We start from the raw sequence: 22095 nt of genomic DNA, 5'->3' as shown, positions 1-22095 counted from the left end.
TTTTTTTCCAAAATGGAAAGCGATGGTGGGGCGTAGGTACAGACATACTTATTTACCAGCTGTCCCAAGAACCTTCAAGATGTTTTTTAACAGCCAGCACAAAAACATCTTGCAGTACCTTCCCACTGTTAAATGAAATCCATTTTTATATTGATTTTTTCTTTGGGAAATTTATTAAAATACTCAGGTTGAGACGCATTTCATTTTTTGAAAAGTGCATTTTTTTCTAAACGGCCTTCTAAGAAGTCCACTGCTAATTTCTTATTTTTTTATTTCTGTCGGCAAACGCATAAGGTATTCAGTAGTTGTTTTTCCCCAACTCTCACTTGTTCCTGGAATGCAAGGCAGATATTTCCTTCTCCTCCTTATTTGTTTTTTGGAGATATTTGTGGCACTTCCCCTTTTTCCTCTCCCGGCGCTGCTTCATGTTTTCCCGCTACCTTAAGCTGTTTCTTCAGTCTTTCGAATCATTTGGTGACGCACTGCACCCAAGCTCTGCCCTTGCAGCTTCTCGTTTGGAGGTCGGAATCGTCCAGTGCCTCGACAGTTCAGTTTGAGGTGTGGATACGAAGAATCCCTGGTAGTTCTTCGACTTCTGAGGAAGGTTGGACAGTAGTATTTTCTCCCCAGTTGGAGGGCAGGCGGTCGCATTACTCGATCGGTCGTATTTATTGAGCGCTTACTGGTCGCGGGGCACCGTGCTAAGCACCTGGGAGAGTGCGGCACAACAATTTAACGGATACCTTCCCTGCTCACAACAGGCTTACAGTCTAGAGGGGGAGACAAACGTTAATAGAAATAAATTGGCGATATTTACGGTGAGTGTTGGGGAAGGGAGCAAATCAGAGTGACGCAGAGGGAGCGGGAAGACGAGGAAATGAGGGTTAGTCAGGGAAGGCTTATTGAAGGCCTCGAAGGTGGGGAGAGTAATCGTCTGTTGGATATGAAGAGGGAGGACGTCCTAGGCCAGGAGGAGGATACGGGCGAGAGGTCAGCAGCGAGGTAGACGAGATCGAGGTACAGCGAATAGGTTGGCATTAGAGGAGCCGAGTATGTAGGCCGGATTGTAGCACGAGGGAGCGGCGAGGTGATTTAGGAGGCGGCAAGGTGACTGAGTGCCCTCAAACCAATGGTAAAGAGTTTCTGTTGGACGCGGAAGAGGTTGGGCAACCACTGGAGGCTCTTGAGGAGTGGGGAAATGTAGACAGAGATCCAAGTTTCGGCTTTCACAAGATCACGGATGGCGAACGAGGACACGGAGGGAGAGCCTCCGTGAGAGCGCCAAGCTAGAGCTCTGGACCCGTGGGCGATCTGAAGCCTGTCCTGTCCCAGCCCTAGTTAAGGCTCCAAGTGGGATCAACTCCACCCGTGATTACTGTGGTATTTGTTAAGCGCTTACTATGTGCTGGGCACTGTAGTAAGCGCTGAGGTGGCTTCAAGAAAACCAGGGCGGACACAGTCTCCGTCCCACGGGGGGCTCACGGTCTCAACCCCCATTTTACAGATGGGGAAACTGAGGTCAAGAGAAGTAGAGCGAGTCGCCCGAGGGCACACAGCAGACAGGTGGCAGGGTTGGGATGACCGAGAGCAGATGCGTACCTGGCCCAAGATGGACGTTGTTCCCGGGCTCACTTTTCCGAGCCCTCCCACGTATGCGGGTTTGCGCCTAAGACCGCTGGGAGCTGTAATTACAAAGCCCAGAGGGCGGCTCCGAGTTGGTGGGATTCCCCGACCCGGGCAGGAATCAATCCATCAGCGATATTTATTGAGTGCTTCCTGTGAGCAGAGCACTGTACTAAGCACTGTACTGAGTAGAGGGTAACAGTTAGTAGTCGAGGTCGCTCGCTGTGGCTATTGGAGGGCCTGAAATCGCCCAGGTGGGAGTTAAGGAGCGGGGGACGTGGGGGAGACTCTCGTGACCCTCAGGATCCAGGAGCCGAAGCCTCCCCCAGGCCAGTCCGCACGCCAGAGTGGTCCCTGCAGAGGTCGAGGCCAGACGTCCTCACGTGCCGGGTCGCAAGGCACGGCAGTCGGATTCATTCAGTCCTGTTTATCGAGCTCTTACTGTGTGCAGAGCACCGTACCGAGCGCTTACGGAACTCCAGGAGGTAACCGGCGTCGTCGGACTAGGGAAGCCGGTTGCCCTGGTTGGCCCGAGAAAAGAGATCTAGGTAGCGGGCTAGGGACCCGAGGGTTGCCCGCCGAGAAGAGGCGGAGGATCAGGCAGTCCACAGTCATGGGAATTCCAGCCGACCGTGTGGAGAAACGTTGCTCCGGATCCTCCGAAGCCAGTTTGCGACATGGCTTTTCCAAACGTCAGGAATGTTTGCCTCGGGGTTTTTTGAGTTCCCTTGAAATCCATTACGTGCCCGCTTTAAGGTCCTTTTGGAGAAGCAGCGTGGCTCCGTGGCAAGAGCCCGGGCTTGGGAGTCAGAGGTCGTGGGTTCTAATCCCGGCTCCGCCGCTCGCCGGCTGTGTGACTTTGGGCAAGTCACTTCACTGGACCTCAGTTCCCTCATCTGTAAAATGGGGATTAAAACTGTGAGCCCCACATGGGACAACCTGCTCACCTCGTTTCCCCCTAGCGCTTTGAACAGTTCTTGGCACATAGTAAGCGCTTAACAGATACCACCATTATTATTATTATTCATCGACAAATGGGACACTGGCCCTGGAGAGGGTAGAGGTCGTCGCCCGGAGTTAAGGCCCAGGGTGGAGGCATACTCGATAGAGGAAGATGGCCACTTTTTCATCTGAGCCCTACATGGGACCACCTGATTATCTTACCCCAGCGCTTAGAACAGTGCTTGGCACATAGTAAGCGCTTAACAAATACCATTATTATTATCATTTGGGGCTCTTTACTGCGGTCTTGAGGTCCTTTAAGGATCCTTCTCTCTGCTGCTCCCATTGACAGCTCTTGAAACCCTGGAGCCTTTGACACACAGATGGCCTTTCCTTGAACCTACTTTGACCAGCAAAAGCCACCGAATTGATATTCGTTCATTCAGTAGTATTTATTGAGCGCTTACTATGTGCAGAGCACTGTACTAAGCGCTTGGATGTACAAATCGGTAACGGATAGAGACAGCCCCTGCCCTTCGACGGGCTTACCGTATTCTAGCGGGGTGGCTTAATGGACAGAGCCTGGGCCTGGGAGTCAGAAGGACCTGGGTTCTAATCCTGACTCTGCCATTTGTCTGCAGTTTAACTTTGGGCGAGTCACTTCTCCATGCCTCAGGTCCCTCGTTTGTGAAATGGAGACTGACTGCAAGCCCCTTGTGGGACGTGGTCTGTCTCCAACTTGATTAGCTTCTACCTACCCCAGCGCTCAGTACAGTGCCCGGCACATAGAAAGTATTTAACAAAGACCATTAAAAAAAAAAAAAAACCCCAAACAGTCCAGTGCTCTGCACAGAGTAAGCACTAAATAAATGTGACTGATTTTGTTCCTCGGTCCCAAATGAAGCCTGTTGCTCGACTAAGAGGAACAACTTCCGTGTGAGGTTGTGTAAAGCAAACCTAATTTTACGGAGTAAAATCTGGTTTAGGTTTCAGCCCTTCCCTCTTTCTTTCTCCCCCGTGAAGAGGGCAAGTAGAGGCAAGGTTCCTTAAGCATTTCAATAAAGCCTCAATGGAGTTTGGTCTGAGAGCGCCATCGGAGTGAGATGAAAAGCACTGAGCACCGCTGACATTTATGAGAGGATCTTTGGACCTGCCTCACTGGTAGGGTGGGTGGGGAAAGGGGGAAGAGGCGAGCCTAGGGCAACAGAGGCTTTGATCAACACGATAGTAATGGGATTGAATTGCTCTTTTGTTTTTCACTGGTTCATAAAGGAAAAAAAAAAAGACCCAGTTTGCTGAGGTCTTCCATTCTTCCTTCTGCTCCTCTTCCCCGGGAATGCTGTTTCGGGCTCTAGTCAACCTCATAAGGAATTTACCCGGAGTTTCCCCGGTAGTGGTCTTTGGTAGGGTTTGAAGCTCAGCATCCAGAGAAAATGAAAGGAAAATTGCATGGGTTAGAGGATTTCCTTTGAAATTGGTTGACGAGCCGAAAAATGTCACGGGAACTGCTGGTTGATAGTTATTTCTTCCCATCCGCTCCCATAAAAATAGAGTGCTGAACTGTTAAATGTTCTGCACGTAGTCAGTGCTCAATAAGTGCCATTGATTGGTTGGTTAAATGCAAGTTATATTGGCATGGATACTGTACATTTTCAAATTTCTATAAGCACAGATTTTCTGTAATCATCCCCTACTTTGGGCCCAGCTGTGAAGGTGCTGTTTAAGGTTTCAGATGGTATTGGTTTCTTCCCTTAAACCGGAAAGAACCAGAAGAAAATGTCCATTTTTCTATTGTATTCTCCACTCCAGGCCCTTTTCGAAAAGGCAAAATAGAGCATGGGCCTGGGTTCTAATCCCAGCTATACCCCACTTGTCCTCTCTGTGACCTCGGGCAAATCACTTCCCCTCTCTGTGTCTCAGTTCCCCCATCTGCAAAATGAGGATCCGGTACCTGTGCTCCATCTTACTTAGACTGGGGACCCGAGTATCTCCTATCTACCCCGGCGCTGAGTACAGTGCATGAAGCATAGTAAGTGCTTAATACCCCATTTTTTTAAATAAGGTGGTGCTCTTTCCTTCCCAGATAAATGGAGGGAATCGATTAATTGATGAATGAGATGCCCATAATGAGATATCAGTGAGGAAAGTAGGGGTGTTAGATCGGGGATGCGTAGTTGTCAAGTGGGATGTACGGATGGGCAGCCATCTCGCAGTTGATCCAAGCATTCGTCCACTGTCAGAGACAGGATCCCGGGTAGGATTGACTCTTAGTCTGGCCTTATGAAGACAACGCCTGGGTTCTTAAGACCGAGCGCTCATTTTTGCCACCGGCTTAGTTTCCTGATTTGGCTTTTGAGATAGTCCCCCGACTTCTTTGTCGATAACTGTGAGCGCCAGCTAAGCTTTTCAGATTAGTTCTTCTGCCTGATTCAATCCATTTTCCCCTACATTTGGGGCTCCAAGATCATTCTTTCATTCATATTTCTTGAGCACTAACTGCAGAACACTGTACTGAGCATTTGGAAAGTACAATTCAGCGATAAAGGGAGACCATCCCTGCCCACACTGGGCTTACAGTCTAGAAGGGGTGAAACTGACATCAAAACAAGTGAACAGGCATCAATATAAATACAATTATATATACATAAGTGCTGTGGGATCTGGGGGGGAGAGCAAAGGGAGCGAGTCGAGGTGACGCAGAAGGGAGAGGGAGCTGAGGAAAAGGGGAGCTTAGTCTGGGAAGGCTTCTTGAAGGAGGTGAGCCTTCAGTAGGGCTCGGAAGGGGGGAGGAGTGATTGTGTGGCGGATTTGAGGAGGGAGGGCGTTCCAGGCCAGGGGTCGACGGCGGGACAGGCGGGATGGAGGCCCACTGAGAAGGGGAGCGGCAGCAGAGGAGCGGAGTGTGCGGGCTGGGACGGAGAAGGAGAGAAGGGAGGTGAAGTTAGAAAGGGCAAGGTGATGGACAGCTTCGAAGCCAAGAGTGAGGAGTTTTTGTTTGATACGGAGGTTGATAGGCAACCACTGGAGATTTTTTGAGGAAGGGGGGTGACGTGCCCAGAACGTTTCCATAGGAAGTTAATCTGGGCAGCAGAGCGAAGTATGGACTGAAGTATGGACAGGAAGGAGGTAGGGAGGTCAGAAAGGAGCAGCTTTATGGCTGTTTGCTCCACCAGTGACACCTCGGTCGGGGAATCGCTTTTTCGATTTGAGCGGGAATGGGTGCCCGCGGAGGACTGTTGAAAGGCAAGGCAGGTTTCAGGTCAGCAGTTAGATTATCTAGGCCAGTAGCTGCTCTAGAAGTCGGGGCTGGCTTCCTCCAAGAGGCCGGACGATCAACTCTCAGTCCATCAGTCTGTGAGAAGCAGTGCGGTCTAGTGGAAAGAGAAGGGGCCTAAGAGTCGGAGGACCTGGGTTCTGATTCCAGCTCCACCCCTCGACTGCTTGACCGGGGGCAAGTCGCTTCAGTTCGCTGGGCCTCGTCCGTAAAATGAGGATTAAGACCGTGAGCCCCATGCGTGACAAGGATCGTGTCCCACCTGATTAGCTTGTATCTACCCCAGCGCCTAATACAGTGACTGGCAATTATTAAGCACTTAAAAAAGGTCATTTAAAAAAATTTGAAATCAGTCAATCAGTGGTATGTATTAAACGCTTAACTGTGTGCCAAGCTCTGTCCAGAGCAGTTTTGCAGGGTCGGTAGGCGTGATCCTTTCCTACAGGGATCCTTGCTGTCTACAGGAGAAGACAGACGTTAAAATAGATGCGGGAGAAGGGAAATGGGAGAGTACTAATGCTGCCAGTATCCTGAATGGCCTCAGCAGGCTGCTTTGCAAACATACTTTGCTCCAGTTGTTTTCAATGCTAAGCACAGCGCGACTGGGGTGAACACTAATTTATGCTTTCAACCTTTACTGGTCTTCTCTGCCTCATTCCTTTTCATTACACTAGTCGCCTTTTCTGACTGACTCTTCCTGAAAGATTTTGGCCAGATTGTTCTCTTCGTAGCTGCAGAAGTTAGTTGCGAGGCGACCAAAGCCCAAACTCTCCACCGCTTTAAGGGCAGACTCCCAGAAGGCCAAAAGCTTTTAATCCCCGGAGGAACCAGAAATAGTTGTGGGAATTATTTTCTCCATTCATATAACACAACATACTTAAAAATGAGGATCACTAAGGAGGCAGAAATTCAATACCCTCAGGAGGTTGTTTTTCTTCAGGTACTTTAGGATCAGCATCATTAATTTTCCAAAATGCTTTTTTTTTGGGACATAGAATATTTGTTTCAGGTTTATGGGTGTGTATGCACATACACGCATAGCTAAACAGCATATGTTTAGCAATCACCTTGCTGTTCACACACAAAAGTGAATATTTTATTTTTCTTAATAGGTTTTTTTGGGTGTTTTGTGCATTTTGGGGTTTTTGGGTTTTTTTGGTGGAAAACATTAAATCTTTTGTAGGGTTTTCCGCTTCTGTTTAATAAACCAAAACAAGTTAGCAAGTCCCTTTGAGAAGGGGGGGATTTGAATCGCTCTGCGAAATTCTTGCAAATCAGTTATAAAGGGTTCTGTGGATTTTACCTGGCTTTTCCATAACAAATTATTGACTCCATTTTTTCTCTAAAATTTTTGAGATTTCTCACATGTGCATGACAGAGGAGCGCTGCCAAGCTTGCTCTTAATTGATTTGAAATCGTTTTGAGTAATTCTGCTTTTTTGGCTTTTTTGTACCTAATCAGAATTGATGTGACTGAAGTGCAAATCTTCATAATAATCATGCATTTGCTGGCAGTGATTGGAGGACCACCTTTTTGGCAGTCTATGGTAATTTTGTTCACATTGTATATCCCACCTAATGCATGTTCTGTCGTGTGCTTGTGTGTTTTAATGTTCAACGGGTCTCATTTGGCAAGGAGAGGCGTCCTCAGCTGGGAGACGGAAACTGGGGGATTTTAGGGACGGCGAATATCTCTTCAGGCAGTTGCCTCTGATGCGTCCACCCCGCCACGGAGCCCAGATCAGAAGACCTCAGGTGATCCACGCATTACGGTTATCGCAGCTTACACCCGCGGAGACTTCCAGTGAGAGGGGCCTCCTGACTACACCAGTGCATGTCTGGCAACGAAAATCCGCTGTCCTTGGGCCTAAATGTTGGAATGAAATGCCCGGGTCCTCCGGCTCCGAACACCGCGGATCTTGGGGAATCTGGTCTTAAATCCCTCGGGATTTTTCCAACTGCCAGCAGTTCTCCGTCCGTTGCTTCTCGGTCACTAGAACGCCCGGAGCAGCTGAGCTCCTCCTTGCCCCCAGGGCGAATGGATCCTCTGGGCTCGTCTCCAAAGAGCACTTAGTCGTTTGCTCAGATTTGGCTGAACTTGAAAAAGTTTCCAAGCCTGAAACCGCGATGTGACCAGAAGTGACTCACTTTAAAGGGAAGCACTGGCAGCGAACAAGAAGAGTCCTCGTAACGGTGCTTCAGAAGACTCTGGGTTAAGGGCGTCCGAGAAGATTCTGAAATCTGCCCTCCGAGGACCCGCAGAACTGCCACGGCGAAGGCCCAGGGAGGGGTCAGTCTTCCCCGAGGGAGTGTTGGGTTTTTGAAAGTTTGCTAAAGAGGGATACGGTGGTCAGCCCTGACCCCTACGGCAGGGTCTGTTAACATTTGTATTAACACCTCAGCTTGGTTAGGTTTCCCAAGGCAGGGATTGTTTCCACCCGAGCCTAGAAGGTCATGGCCCATTTCCCTCAGTTCCACGGTGCCCCAGAGGTGGTTGGGGGGAGAAGAAATGGAGTCCGATGAAGACAGATGGAGATTTATGGAAGCAGCATGGCCCAGTGGATAGAGCACAGGCCTGAGAATCAGAAAGACCTGGGTTGTAGACCTGGCTCTGTCACTTGCGTGCTGTGTGATTTGGGGCAAGTCACTTCATTTTCTCGGGGCCTCAGTTACCCCATCTGAAAAGTGGGAATTAAGATCGTGAGCTCCACGTGGGACACGGACTGTGTCCGATCTGATCAGCTTGTAACTGCCCCAGCGCTTAGCACAGTGCCTGGCACGTAGTAATTGCTTTACGAATACCATAAAAAAAAAAAGATCTGCACTTTTGGGACCAGGCACCCACTAACCATTTGCCTTGTTTGACTTGTTGGTTGCTGGGCTGAAACGCGATAAGGTATGTGACTTGCTAGTTAATCGATCATTCGTATTTATCGAGCACTTACTGTGTGCAGAGGACTGTACTAAGGTCTTGGGACGGTACACTGGGTTCGAATCCCAGTTCAGCCACTTGTCAGCTGTGTGACTCTGGGCAAGTCACTTAACTTCTCTGTGCCTCAGTTCCCTCATCTGTAAAATGGGGATGAAGACTGTGAGCCCCACGTGGGACAACCTGAGGACCCTGTATCTCCCCCAGCGCTTAGAACAGTGCTTGGCACATAGTAAGCGCTTAACAAATACCAACATTATTATTATTACATATTCCCTGCCCACAGCGAGCTTACAGTCTAGCAGGGGAGACAGATATAAATAGAAATAAATTATGAATATATACATAAGTGCTGTGGGGCTGGTAGGGGTTGGGGAGGATGAATAAAGGGAGCAAGGGAGAAGCAAAATGGCTTAGTGGAAAGAGCACGGGGCTGGGAATCAGAGGACGTGGGTTCTAATCCCGGCTCCCCCACTTGTCTGCTGTGTGACCTTGGGCAAGCCACTTAACTTCTCTGTGCCTCATTGACCTCATCTGTAAAATGAGGATTAAGACTGAGCTCCAAGTGGGGCAACCTGATGACCGTGTGTCTACCCCAGCACATAGAACAGTGCTCGGCACATAGTAAGCACTTAACAAATACAATTATTATTATTATCATTATTTATTAAGTTGGCTAGGGAGGGGAACACTTCCTCCTTTTCACAGTTTTCCATGAGGAAAGATGTTTAATCTCCCTATCAGAGTTCATCAGTCTTGCCTCCCACAAACAGCTGTTTAGTCAGGGCCCTCTGGGTGAGATGGCAGTTGTCAGTTGGGGTAAAAAGAAAGTTGTCTTTCAGCCTCAGATTTTCAGGTGGTTTTTTTTTTCTTCATAAAACTAGGCAGTTCACATGTCTACCAAAAACTGTCTGCACATGTCCTCTATAGGGCGAGTGTGCTCTACCCCACCTCCTCGACGATACCGGTGGAGGAAACTCTATCTACTAGAGAGAGCACCGGCCTGGAAGTCAGGAGAAATGTCTCTTGGTCCCAGCTCTGCCCCGGCCTGCCGTGTAACTCGGGGCAAGTCACTTACCGCCTCTGAGCCTCAGTTTCCTCACCCATCTAGAAAATGGGGATTAAAAAAATACCTGACTCTCCCTCATGGGGATGTTGTGAGGGTAAGATGCGAAGGCGCTTTTTGAGAAATAAGAGCGCTCTACAAAAAACAAAGTAGAAATAACAGTTGGATCACTATTACTTGGCCCTCGAGGCTGACTATTTCAAAATTAAAATGTCCCCAAGTCAGTTTCCTTCAGGATTGATTTTAGCAAAATTCTCTATAATGAGTTAGGACTCCTTGCAGGTCATCCAGAAGAATACAATTTACCATTTGGGGTGTTCTTGGTGGAACAGCTTAGCCCCCCACCTTTTAGGAGCCCCCCACATCTCAGTGACCTACCTGTAGGTCCCCAGGAGGAAGGGGGCACTGTTCACGCTGATTGTGTTTTTTGATGGGGTTTTTTTTTATTGGTTTGGCATTTTCTCTCCTGAATTTTTACCTCAGTCATTCTACAAAGATGCGGTCCAAATGGGCTCATGTGCAGGCAATGAAAACCATAAGATTTCACATTGGATGGGAAATTTCAAACTTCTCGGGGGGGTCGATTCAGCAAATCTCTCATATTGAACTCCCAGAAAGTTGCTAACATCAGCTGTGGCCCAGCGTTGCTGCTCGAGGCATCCTCTGGTAAAAAAAAAAAAAAATCTTCAGGGTCCCCAGGGGTTAAACCCTGCGGGGATCGAGCCCGGATTGGGAGGAAATCCTGGCCAAGGCCGGAGCTGGTCTGTGTCCTGCCATTCCGGTCACCCGCCCCGCTAACCACGTCCCCCCGAGCTTTCTGGGTTTCCCGGGGCTCCAGTAAAAGTAATCTTTTGAGCATTTCAGGGGATTTCACCAAACTTTTTTTAAGGAAATATTGGACTCGATCTCATGGGCTGGTTGGAAATCTAAGAAAAAGCAGGGTTTGATTTGTTGCGGGGAGAGCCTAAAGAAGTACCGTATATCAGGTTGTAGGGGTGAGGGCTGGGTGGACTTCTTACTCCCCTTCGTTCTTGGCATCCCCTGTGTAGGACATCAATCGGAGCTGATGTCTAAAATATTTTTCGCAGGAGGTATGTTTACACTCTGTTAAATTCAAACACTGAAAGATACAGAATGGGAACGTGGGTTTCACTTGTAGAGGGTAAGGAAATGAACGGAGTCGGAATATAAATTCAGGCATAGACTGCCTCGGTGCGATAAGCGAGGACTAAATTGAAATATTTATGCGGCGAGCGGTAGCGTGGCCTATTGGAAAGAGCACGGATGTGGGAATCAGGTGACCTGGGTTCTAAAGCCGGCTCTGCCTCTGCCTACTGTGTGACTTAACTTCTAAGTGCCTCAGCTTCCGAACTTGTGAAGTGGGGGTTAAATCCCCGTTCTCCCTCCCCATTAGACCAGGAGCCCCATGTGGGTCGGGGACTATGACCGTCCTGATTATTTTGAATCTACCTCAGCTTTTAGCACAGTGCTTGGCCCCTTGTAAGCGCTTAACAAATGCCACGGTTTACGCTTAACAAGTGCCACGGTTTTATGCTTAGTGAGAGTATTTATGAAGTGTTTACTGTGTGCAGAGCACTATACTAAGCTCTGGGAGAGAATGCACAGATGGGAGTTAGGGTCACTGTCTCTAAGAGGGGGCTCACAATGTATTCGTCACTAAACTTGGGCACAGAGATCAACTGCGAGCCCTTCTAAGGGAAACGTCCTGGCTCGATTACATTCAGGCTCGGCGAAGGAAACGCGCGCCAGGAGGGAGCGTCTAATGTGGCCATTTTGGGCCGGGGGAGATTGTAATATGTCAGTCCATTGTAAAAGCTGACCCGGGATTTGGACTTGATCAAATACAGCCACGCAGGTGTGGAAATGGAACCAAAACACAATTTTAGAGATGGAGAAGATAGTTTGGAGAAAGTCTGTACTCGAGACCCCAGCCAAGGTCTGTTTCTTTACCTGCCAGTATTTCTCAAGACAAAAATAATTTCCTGCAGCGTGCTGAAGTGCAAACTTCTCTAAACATGAGGGGCTCATTTTTTGTTTTTTTTCTGAGAGCTGTTCTAATATATTTCCAGGGAACACAAGCTTTCTCCAGAAGTCGTTTAAAAGGGTTTGTGTACAGGTTGCTGAAGAGCCCCTTGTGGAACAGGGACTGCGTCCCACCTGATTTACTTGTATCCATTCCAGCGCTGAGTACAATGCCTGGCACATAGTAAGCGCTTAACAAAGATACCAAAGTTATTATTCTTATTACATAGAGGCGATCAACAGAGTGGCTTCCACTCTGCATTCAGAGGAGTAGCAGAGCTTGCTGGATCATCTGCCTCAGTCTACCAAGTCTGTTGTACTCTCCCAAGCGTTTAGTTCAGTGCTGTGCACACTGCAAGTGCTCAATAAATGCCATTGATTGATTGTGCCTAGTGTCCTATGTATTTTGGACAAAAGATACGCCTTTACACGTAATCAGTTAACACTGCGATTACGAATGATCCCATTTTAATGTGTGCTCCTTGAATGCTGCCGCATGCTGACACACAGCTGTTGCTTCCCGCATTTTTTTTTTTTATGGTACTTGTTAAGCACTTGCTCTGTGCCAGGCACTGTACCGGGCTCTGGGTTAGATTCCGGATAATCAGGTTGGACACGGTCCATGTCCCACTTGGGGTTCACAGTCTTAATCCCCATTTTACAGATGAGGCACGGAGAACTGAAGTGACTAACCCAAGGTCACCCAGCAGACAAATGGCGGAACAGGCATTAGAACCCAAGTCCTCCGATTCTCAGGGCCGGGCTCTTTGTACTAGGCCATGCTGCTTCTCGAAATTGCATCGTGTACTATCTAGAGAGGCACTCTTTTCCAGAAGAATTCTCCCTTAATCCCCAGTGTAAAAAAAAACAAATAGTATAGAAGAACTTGGTGTATTTTTTCGATGTACCAATTTGTGTTCATTTGGAATCCTTTGCAGCCTCGCTAAATGAAGATCAGGGTGGTTGTGTGTTTTTCCATTTTCTATTTAAATATCTGTCTCCCTCTCTAGCCTGTGAGCTCCTTGTGGGCAGAGATCATGCCTACTAACCCTTTTGTACTGTACGTCCCCAAGCGCTTAGTACAGTGCTCTGCACACAGTAAGCACTCAGTAAATACTACCAATTGATTGATTTCAAAGACAAGAGTTTTGCCACGAATGAGTTGGCATATCAGCCGTGCAGCCTGGGAAAGGCACTTAACCAAAGTTTAGTATTAGGTTTCCCTGATTGGATGCAGGAAACTCCTGATAATCCCCGCATCCCAGTTTTTCTCTCCTCAATTTCCCTTTATCATCCTTCCCCCTCTGGGGGTGGAATTCCCATTGTTCTAGCCAGGTGGCTGCTCCGGGGACCCTTTCTTCCCACCCCCCATTCCCCAGTTTTGCCCAGAGTTGCAAGAAGAGGGAACTTTTAGGGGAAATGGTTGCTGGAGGCCCTTTTCCTGCTACGGACCTTTGTCTTTAATCATTTAATCATACTTAATGAGCACTTTATGCAGAGCACTGTACTAAGCGCTTGGGAGAGCCCACTGCAACCAAGTTGGTAGACACATTCCCTGCCCACAATGAACTCACAGAGGGAGAGACAGACATTAATATCAATAACTAAATTACGGATATGGACCAAAGCGACGGGTGGCCGAGGGAGGGGTGAGTAAAGGGAGCAAATCAGGGCGACGCAGAAGGGAGCGGGAGAAGAGGAAATGAGGGCTTAGGGAAGGCGTCGTGGAGAAGATGTGCCTTAAATAAGGCTTCAAAGGAGGGGAGAGTGATCATCTGCCAGATACGAAGAGGGAAGGCGTTCTAGGCCGGAGGCAGGACGTGGGCGAGAGGTCGGCGACGAGATAGGCGAGATCAAGGTACAGTGAGTAGGTTGGCATTAGAGGAGCTAAGTGAGCAGGTTGGGTTGTAATAGAGCAGTGAGGTGAGATTGGAAGGGGCAAGGTGATTTCTCAGTTGTGATATTTCATGGGTAGCTATTCTTGGAGGACAGTCAGACCACCCTAGGATCCACATTATAAGATAATTCTCTGGATTTAGTTCTGCAGTAATGACCACAATTTGATGACGTGTAATTGTCATGTTGGGGCTGGAAGGCCAGAAAAAACAAATACACAGGATAGTCTGTATAGAAAAGGAACTCTGTGTATGTGGATCCATTAGGAAAAAGCTGAAAGTAAAAACAAGTAATCTATCAGGAGACTATTTAAAGAAAACACTGCATTAGAGGTCCACCAAAAAAATGCGTGCCACAGAGCAAACGAAACAGGAACAGCAAACTTGCAAGGCTTTATGAAAAAGTAAAAAAGGGATTTTCCAAGGGAAGTTGTCTTCCTTTAAAAAAGAGAAAATTCACTTGAATAAGGAGGTCAGGAAAGCCAGTAAAGAAGGAGCCGGTCAGGTGCAAACAGGAAAATGAGGCAGGAAACCAGGGAAAGTGGCTAGGAAATCCATGAGACCAAGGTCGTGCCCGTCTATAAGCGGGATCCAGAAGTGGTCATGAGAATTCTAGATTGGTGAGTGTCAATTCTACTGCTGGAAAACTGGTAAAATTGGTTATTAAGTTTGGGAATGGGGAGATCTTACCCCCCAAAAAACCAAAACAACCTAGCCAGCTGAATTCTGTAGGAGGAAGTTGTGCCTCATTGGTTGGCTGGAGTTCTCTAAAGAGATCAGAAGGGATGTGGGCCAGGAGGACCAGTGGGCAAGGTTCCGCACCGAAGGCTTTAAAAACACCAACAACCAAGTGGGTCGGGGAATGTTTTGTCGTGGATAGAAAACTGGCTAAAAGATGGAAACACCAGCTTTTTGGAGGAAGATTAAAGTAGTGTGGGATTTCCCCCCACAGGGCGCTAAGTCTGTTTTTGTTTAATATCTCTCTAAATCCTCCGGAAGAGGGAGTGCGACGTGACTCCTCTGAGCGTTTAGGTTGTTCTAAGCTCTTGCGGGTGCCGAGTGACAGGCAGGTGTATTGGACTGCAAGGAAGCGTCAGAGAGCAGGTGAAGCGGGAGGGGAGACTGCTCGTGATGAGCAAGGGCAAAGGAGTGCATCTAGGGAGAAGAATCCCAACAATCATTCCATGAGGATGGAATGAGCAATTCAGGAAAGAGAGCTCCGAGGCACTGGGGACCTTTCCTCCCAACCGCTGGTCTAATGGTCAGCGGCCGGTAAACGCCAGTCATCGTCGGGACAGAGAACAAACACGTGGTTCGGCCACTCTCTAGAAACATCCTCACCTGATGTCCCGTGGGCCATTAAGGCCACCGCATGGTAGGACTAATAATAAGTAATGATGGTATTTGTCAAGCGCTTACTATGTGCCAAACACTGTTGTAAGTGCTGGGGTAGATAGAAGGTAATTAGGTTGGCCCACGTGGGGCTCACAGTCTTTGTCCCCATTTTACAGACGAGGTAACTGAGGCCCAGTGAAGTGACTTCCCCAAAGTCACACAGCTAACAGGTGGTGGAGCCAGGATTAAAACCCACAACCTCTGACTCCCAGGCTGAGAAAGGCCCAGAAGGAACGTGGCCTAATGGAAAGAGCCCAGGCCTGGGGCTCTAATCCTGGATCCATCACTTGTCTTCTGGGTGACCTCGGCCAAGTCACTTGACTTCTCTGGGCCTCAGTTACCTCAGCTGTAAAACGGGGATTAAGGCCGTGAGCCCCGTGTGGGACATGATCTGTACCCACCCTGATTCGTTTGTATCTACCCCAGCTCTTAGAATAGTGCCGGGCACATAGTAAGCACGTAAATACCATCCAAAAAACGGTGTGTGAGAGGGAGGGGCACCTAAAATGACCAAGGGAATGAAGTTTTCTTATGGGGACAATTGAGAAGATTAAGGTGAAGACTGCGAGTGGACGCGCTTGAAGTTGAAAATCAGAAAGGAGATCGACGAGGCGAACATGGAATAATTGTTCTCCGAAACCCACAACCTCCAAACGAGCCTACCCCCAATCGAGCTGGGTGATGGTAGGTTGGCAGCAGACCAGAGGACCCCTTCTTCATTCAAAGGGAAGAAACCATATAGGAAGTGGTTCCGGCTGAAAATACGAGTAGGTTCGAGAACCCATCTGGCTTATGAGGAACCCCGTCCGGCTTACCGGAAGGAAAATCGGAGAAGAATAGGAGAAGGTTACTAATATTAAGGCGACACCACCTAGCTGATGGGATGGATGCCCGGGAGGGTAACCTTCGGATGGTCTATAGAAGCATCCTGCTGCCAGTGTTGGAGATGGAGCACGGGGCTGGATGGACCCATGGTCTGACCCGGTGGTCGCCTTCTGGTGACGACAGAAAAAAAAAATCGGCTCTGCTTACTGCGCTCGGAAATTGGAACTGGTGAAGTATTCGAGTTTGTTTACGTGTCACGTTCTTGTGCCTACTATAATTTTCTTTTTTTTCCTCTCTCTCTCCACTACTGAAGATCCCAGTGCTGAATATTCAGATGAAAATTTTCCCAGCTCTTTGTACTGTAGCCGGCACCATATTCTCCTGTACCAATTACTTCCGGGTAATCTTCACAGGTGGTGTTGGCAAGAATGGATCAACCATAGCAGTAAGTGAATGTGCCCTTCTAGTTCCGGGCGGGTTGGAAGGAGGTCTTAGAAGTCTGGTAAATTGACAGTGTTAAAGCTTTGAGGTCGGGGGGTCGCCTTAGCCTCACCTCTCTGGGCCTTAGGAGCTTTTGAAAGTGAGCTGTTGGGAGTACGTACGAGTGAAGCGGGATCAAGATCTTGGCTTTAAAAAAAAAAAAAGGTATTTAAGCGCCTCAGGTTAATTAGGTTGGACATCGTCCATGTCCCACGTGGGGTTCACAGTCTTCACCCCCAGGCTGAGAAGCACCGTGGCGTTGGGGATAGAGCACGGGCCTGGGAGTCGGAAGTTGCGGGTTCTAGTCCAGAGCTCTGCCTCTTGTCTGTTGTGTGACCTTGAGCCCGTCGATGGGCAGGGATTGTCTCTATCTGTTGCCGAATTGTCCATTCCAAGCGCTTAGTACTGTGCTCTGCACAAAGTAAGGGCTCAATAAATACTATTGAATGAATAATAATAATGACTATATTATTTGTTAAGCACTTACTATATGCCAACCGCTGTTCTGAGCACTAGAGTAGATACAGGTTATCAGGTTGTCCCCCGTGGGGCTCACAGTCTTAATCCCCATTTTCCAGATGAGGTAACTGAGGCCCAGAGAAGTGAAGCGACTTGCCCAAAGTCACACAGCTGACAAGCGGCGGACCTGGGATTAGAACCCACGACCTCTGACTCCCAAGCCCGGGCTCCTTCCACTAAGCCGTGATGCTTAGTATAGTGCCTAGCACATAGTAAGCGCTTGGCAAATACCATAATTATTATTCACTGTGCCTCATCTGTAAAAGGGGGAATGAAACTGTGAGCCCCACGTGGGACAGGGACTGTGTCCAACCCGATTTGCTTGTATCCACCCCAGTGCTTAGTACAGTGCCCGGCCCACAGAAAGCGCTTAACATAAACCACAGTTAGTATTACAGATGAGGTAACCATTGAGAAGCACCGTGGCTCAGTGGCAAGAGCCTGGGCTTGGGAGTCAGAGGTCGTGGGTTCTACTCCCGGCTCCGCCTCTTGTCAGCTGTGTGACTTTGAGCAAGTCACTTCACTTCTCTGGGCCTCGGTTACCTCATCTGTCAAATGGGGATGAAGACCGTGAGCCCCATGAGGGACGACGTGATCACCTTGTATCCCCCCAGCCCTTAGAAGAGTGCACATAGTAAGCGCTTAACCAATACCAACATTATTATTATTATTATTAACCTGAGGCACGGAGCAGTGACGTGACTTGCCCAGGGTCACACCACAGGCAAATGGCAGAGGCAGGATGAGAAGCCAGGTCCTCTGACGCCCAGGCCCCGGGCTCTTTCCGCTAGTCCGCTGGCTACGGCTGTGGCCACGGCTGCCCTTGAGGCTAGCGCTGCTTGGCTCCTCTGTCGCCACGCTCAACGGAAAAGAAAACACCGTAGCTGGGGGCCGGCCCCGAGAGTGAGTCCGATTCGGCGGGCAGATCGGAATTCCGCAGTGTGAGCCCGTCACTGGGCAGGGATTGTCTCTAACTGTTGCCGACTCGTCCACTCCAAGCGCTCAGTACGGTGCTCTGCACATAGTAAGCGCTCAGTAGATACTGTGGAATGAACAGTCAGCCCCGCCTTCCCATCTTGTTAAACTAACCGATCTCTTCCTCTCTGTTTAGGGAACAAGTGTCCTCTCCCCGTTTCTCCATATTGGATCAGTGATCACGTTAGCTGTGATGATCTACAAGAAGTCCACCGTTCAGCTCTTTGAAAAGCATCCTTGCCTGTATATCCTCACCTTTGGCTTCGTGTCCGCGAAAATCACTAATAAGCTAGTGGTAAGCACCTCAGGGAGGTGGACGGGTTTTCTCTTCTGCCGTGAGCGCGGCTTACGTGGGGGTGGTGCCGGCGGGGGCCCGGGGAGGGTAGACCGTTTCCAAAATGTCGTCGCTCTCAGGCTGGGCATCGTTCGAACCGCCGGGGCTCTGCGTTCGGCAACCTTCCTCTCGTCTCCCTCCGTGCTACTGGAATTGGGACTTCTTGGGAGTCAGAAGGACCCTGGTTCTAGTCCACCACTTGTCCGCTGTGTGACCGTGGGCAGGTCACTTCACTTCTCTGGGCCTCGGTTACCTCATCTGTTAATTGATGGCGACTGTGAGCCCCACGTGTCCAACCTGATTACCTTATAGCTACCCCAGTGCTTAGAACGGTGCCTGGCACATAGGAAGCGTTTAAGAAATATCATTTAAAAAAAAAAGTACTGGGTGAGGGCCCCACGTGGAGTTCCCAAAGATCTCCCGCAAGGCGGGAAGCCCCCGGGGGCCCCGCCCAGCGTTGGCCGGGAAGGAGAAGGTGGGAAAGGCCGCCTGGACTAGCCAGGCACGGATGCCCCAGAGCCCATCCTGTGGCCCCGGAGTGGAAGCAATAATAATGGTATTTGTTAAGCACTTACTCTACTTTAATAATAATAATAATAATAATGATGGTATTTGTTAAGTGCTTACTATGAGCGCTGGGGTGGATACTAGCAAATCGGGTTGGAACATAGCAAATCGGGTTGGAACACAGTTCCTTTCCCACGTGGGGCTCACGGTCCCAGTCCCCGTTTTACAGATGAGGAAACTCAGGCCCAGAGAAGTGAAATAATAAAATATTAATGGCGGTATTTGTTAAGCGCATACTATGTGCAAAGCACTGTTCTGATACAAGGTGATCAGGTTGTCCCACGGGGGGCTCACGGTCTTCATCCCCATGGTACAGATGAGGTAACTGAGGCACAGAGAAGTGACTCGCCCAAGGTCACACAGCAGATAAGCGACGGAGCCGGGATTGGAACCCATGACCTTCCGACTCCCAGGCCCGGGCTCTAACCACTGGGCCACGCCGCTTCCCTGGGGACGACCCGGATCCTCGGCCTGCCGGACGGGCCTCGCGGGAACTCATCTGCTGACCTCTTCCGCTCCCTCAGGTCGCTCACATGACCAAAAGTGAAATGTACCTGCACGACACAGCATTCCTGGGGCCGGCCCTGCTGTTCCTCGACCAGTACTTTAACAGCTTTATCGATGAGTACATTGTACTTTGGATCGCTCTGGTGAGTGCCCCGGCTTGGTTCATTAATCATTACAGAGAACTTTCCCCCATCCCCTGCGGGCTTCAATCAACCTGTGATATTTCTTGAGCGCCTACTGGGTGCCGAGCACCGTACTAAGCGCCTGGGAGAGGACGGTACGCGACGGAGTTGGTTGACACGTTCCCCTGCCCCCGACAGGCTTTCGGTCTACAGCGAAAGACATTGAAAGAAATTACGGATATGGACCGAAGTGCTGTAGGGCTAAGGGTGGGGTGAATATCCAGCACTTAAAAGGATACAGAGCCGAAGACAAGAGTGACGCAGAAGGGAGTGGGACTCAAGAGGGCTCAGTTGTTGCCGAATTGTACTTTCCGAGCGCTCGGTACAGTGCTCTGCACACGGTAAGCGCTCAGTCGGTACGACTGAATGAATGAGTAGCTGGGGAAGGCCTCTTGGAGGAGATGTGATTTGAATAAGAATTTGAAAGGAGGAGAGTGGCGGTCTGTCTCATATGCCTAATGGATAGAGCACGCCCTGCCAGTCAGAAGGCCACGGGTTCTAATCCCGGCCCCTCTGCCTATCTGCTGCGTGACCTTGGGCAAGTCACTTACTTCTCTGGGCCTCACCTCATCTGTAAAATGGGGATGAAGACCGTGAGCCCCATGCAGGTCAGGGACTGGGTCCAACCTGTGACCGTCGGGTGTCCAACCCGATTTGCTTGTATCCACCTTAGCGCCGAGTTGGATGCCTGGAATGTATAACGGATTTCATCATCGTTAATAATCATCATTAATTATCATTATCAATAATAATATTATTATTATATGAAGGAAGGCGGGGGAGAGTTCCAGGCCAGAGGGAGGACGCGGGTAGATGGTGAGAGAGATGAGGTCAAGGTTCAGTGAGTGGGCTGGCTTCAGAAGAGCCAAGTGCGTGGGCTGGGTTGGCGTAGAAAATCAGTGAGGTAAGATAGGAGGGGGTGAGTTGATTGAGCGCCCTGAAACCGAGGATAAGAAGTTTCCGGTTGACGCGGAGGTGGACGGACATCCGGAGGTACTCGAGCGGGGAGACGTGACCCAGGCAGCAGAGTGACGTACGGACCCGAGCGGGGAGAGAGGGGAGGCGGAGCGGTCGGCGAGGAGGCGGATCCACCGATCAAGGCAGCAGGCGATAAGCGCTCGGATCAGCGTAGCGAGCGGTTCGGAGAGGAGAGGGCCGATCTTTGCGACGTCGTGAAGGTAGAGCCGACGGAGGCCAGGCCGGGAGGAGCAAAGTTGGCCGTCGGCTCCTGACAGAATCCTGCCGCTCACGCGGGGTCAGACCTGGAATTCACCTCCCACGCCAGCCCGTCTGGGCCCGGCCCAGAGCCGGCGACCTCTTCTCAGAGGGAGGCAGAAGGGGAACAGGCCCTGCCATCGCCTGGGGGGATTCTGGGGGGTTTCTGGTCAGGCAGATCGGAGGGAAGAGGGCTCGGGTCCCTTCCCGGGCAAGGAGCAGAGGGCTGGTATGACCCCTGAAGGATTAGGTGTGCGGAGCTTATGGTGCCAGAGCTAACAGGGGCGAGTGATTTTGCGCATTATTGGGGACACCGAGCCCGCCTGAAGAGGGAGGGAGGAGGGGGGCCGGTGCCATGCTGGAAGAGAGGCCAAACGAAGACCTTTTCGACCACGGTGGTCACATCACATCGACCGCGGAAGGCCCGGAGCCTCCGGACGAGCGGTGGATGGGGCTGTGGGCGACTGGGGTGCGCGGGTTTGTGGCCGCCTGCCAGCCCCCCTCACTCCTCACAGCTCCCACCTCCCACCACCGCAGCCACGGAGAGAGAGCACGTGATCGTGGGCGTGGTCGTGCGTGCGTACGACACCCACACGACTGTGAGCTCATTGCGGATAGGGAATGTGACTACCAACCCGGTCGTATCGTACTCGCCCGGGCGCGTGGTACCCCGTAATAGATACCGCGGACCGACGGTCTGAGCGCAGCGCTCCCCGGGACGCCGAAGGTGGGCGAGCCGAGTCGGCCTGACCCGAGTCTCTGTTTCCCTCGAAGATCTTCTCCTTATTCGATCTGATCCGCTACTGCGTCAGCGTCTGCAATCAGATCGCCTCCCACCTGCACATCCACGTCTTCAGAATCAAGGTCTCCTCGGCCCATCCCAATCACCACTAGCCGCCGGCCCGTCGGGACGACGCGGAGGAAGCGGCTGTTTCCGACCGGAGAGGGGATGAACACGCTGAGGAGAGAGGGTGGAGGAGAACCAGTATAATTTATAATAATCAATGTTGTATGACATTTAATTCTTCGTTCTCGGTAACGGCCCTGACCCGGCCTCTCGGGGAAGGGCGGGGGAGGGGGGAGGGTGGGGGTGGGGGTGGGGTCCCAAGCCCTGTCCGGTCGGACATTCACCTGGTCCTCCCGGGACCGGCCCAGGAAAGCATGCAGGAATAACGCCTTGCCTTTGTAATTAATCCCCTCCTGATCCAGAATAAACCATTTACGGAAAGCAGATCTAGAAGTATGGAGATTTCTAATGTAGGATATTCACAGACCTCCAGACGGGTCGCTTTAGAATTTTAACGAAAACAGCCTCTTTCAAGTCA

General features: G+C 50.1%; 1 protein-coding gene across 2 annotated transcripts in view; it reads left to right on the top strand.

Annotated features, from left to right (window-relative positions):
- CEPT1 (choline/ethanolamine phosphotransferase 1) overlaps positions 1-21792 on the top strand; it is a 66693-nt gene extending 44901 nt beyond the window's left edge. Inside the window, exons 5-9 of one of the 2 annotated variants that reach the window (XM_029069772.2) lie at positions 7301-7385; positions 16305-16436; positions 18102-18260; positions 19391-19516; positions 21545-21792. In XM_029069772.2, the coding sequence (XP_028925605.1) occupies positions 7301-7385; positions 16305-16436; positions 18102-18260; positions 19391-19516; positions 21545-21664 (622 nt within the window). In that variant the 3' untranslated portion in view covers positions 21665-21792. The remainder of the gene's footprint in view (positions 1-7300; positions 7386-16304; positions 16437-18101; positions 18261-19390; positions 19517-21544) is intronic. The other variant, XM_029069771.2, reaches the window with a different exon arrangement.
- Positions 21793-22095: the final 303 nt, after the last annotated feature.

This window comes from Ornithorhynchus anatinus, chromosome 7 (genome assembly GCF_004115215.2).
Source record: "Ornithorhynchus anatinus isolate Pmale09 chromosome 7, mOrnAna1.pri.v4, whole genome shotgun sequence".
Taxonomy (NCBI): Eukaryota; Metazoa; Chordata; class Mammalia; order Monotremata; family Ornithorhynchidae; genus Ornithorhynchus; species Ornithorhynchus anatinus.
This window is presented reverse-complemented; position numbering and strand designations above follow the sequence as displayed.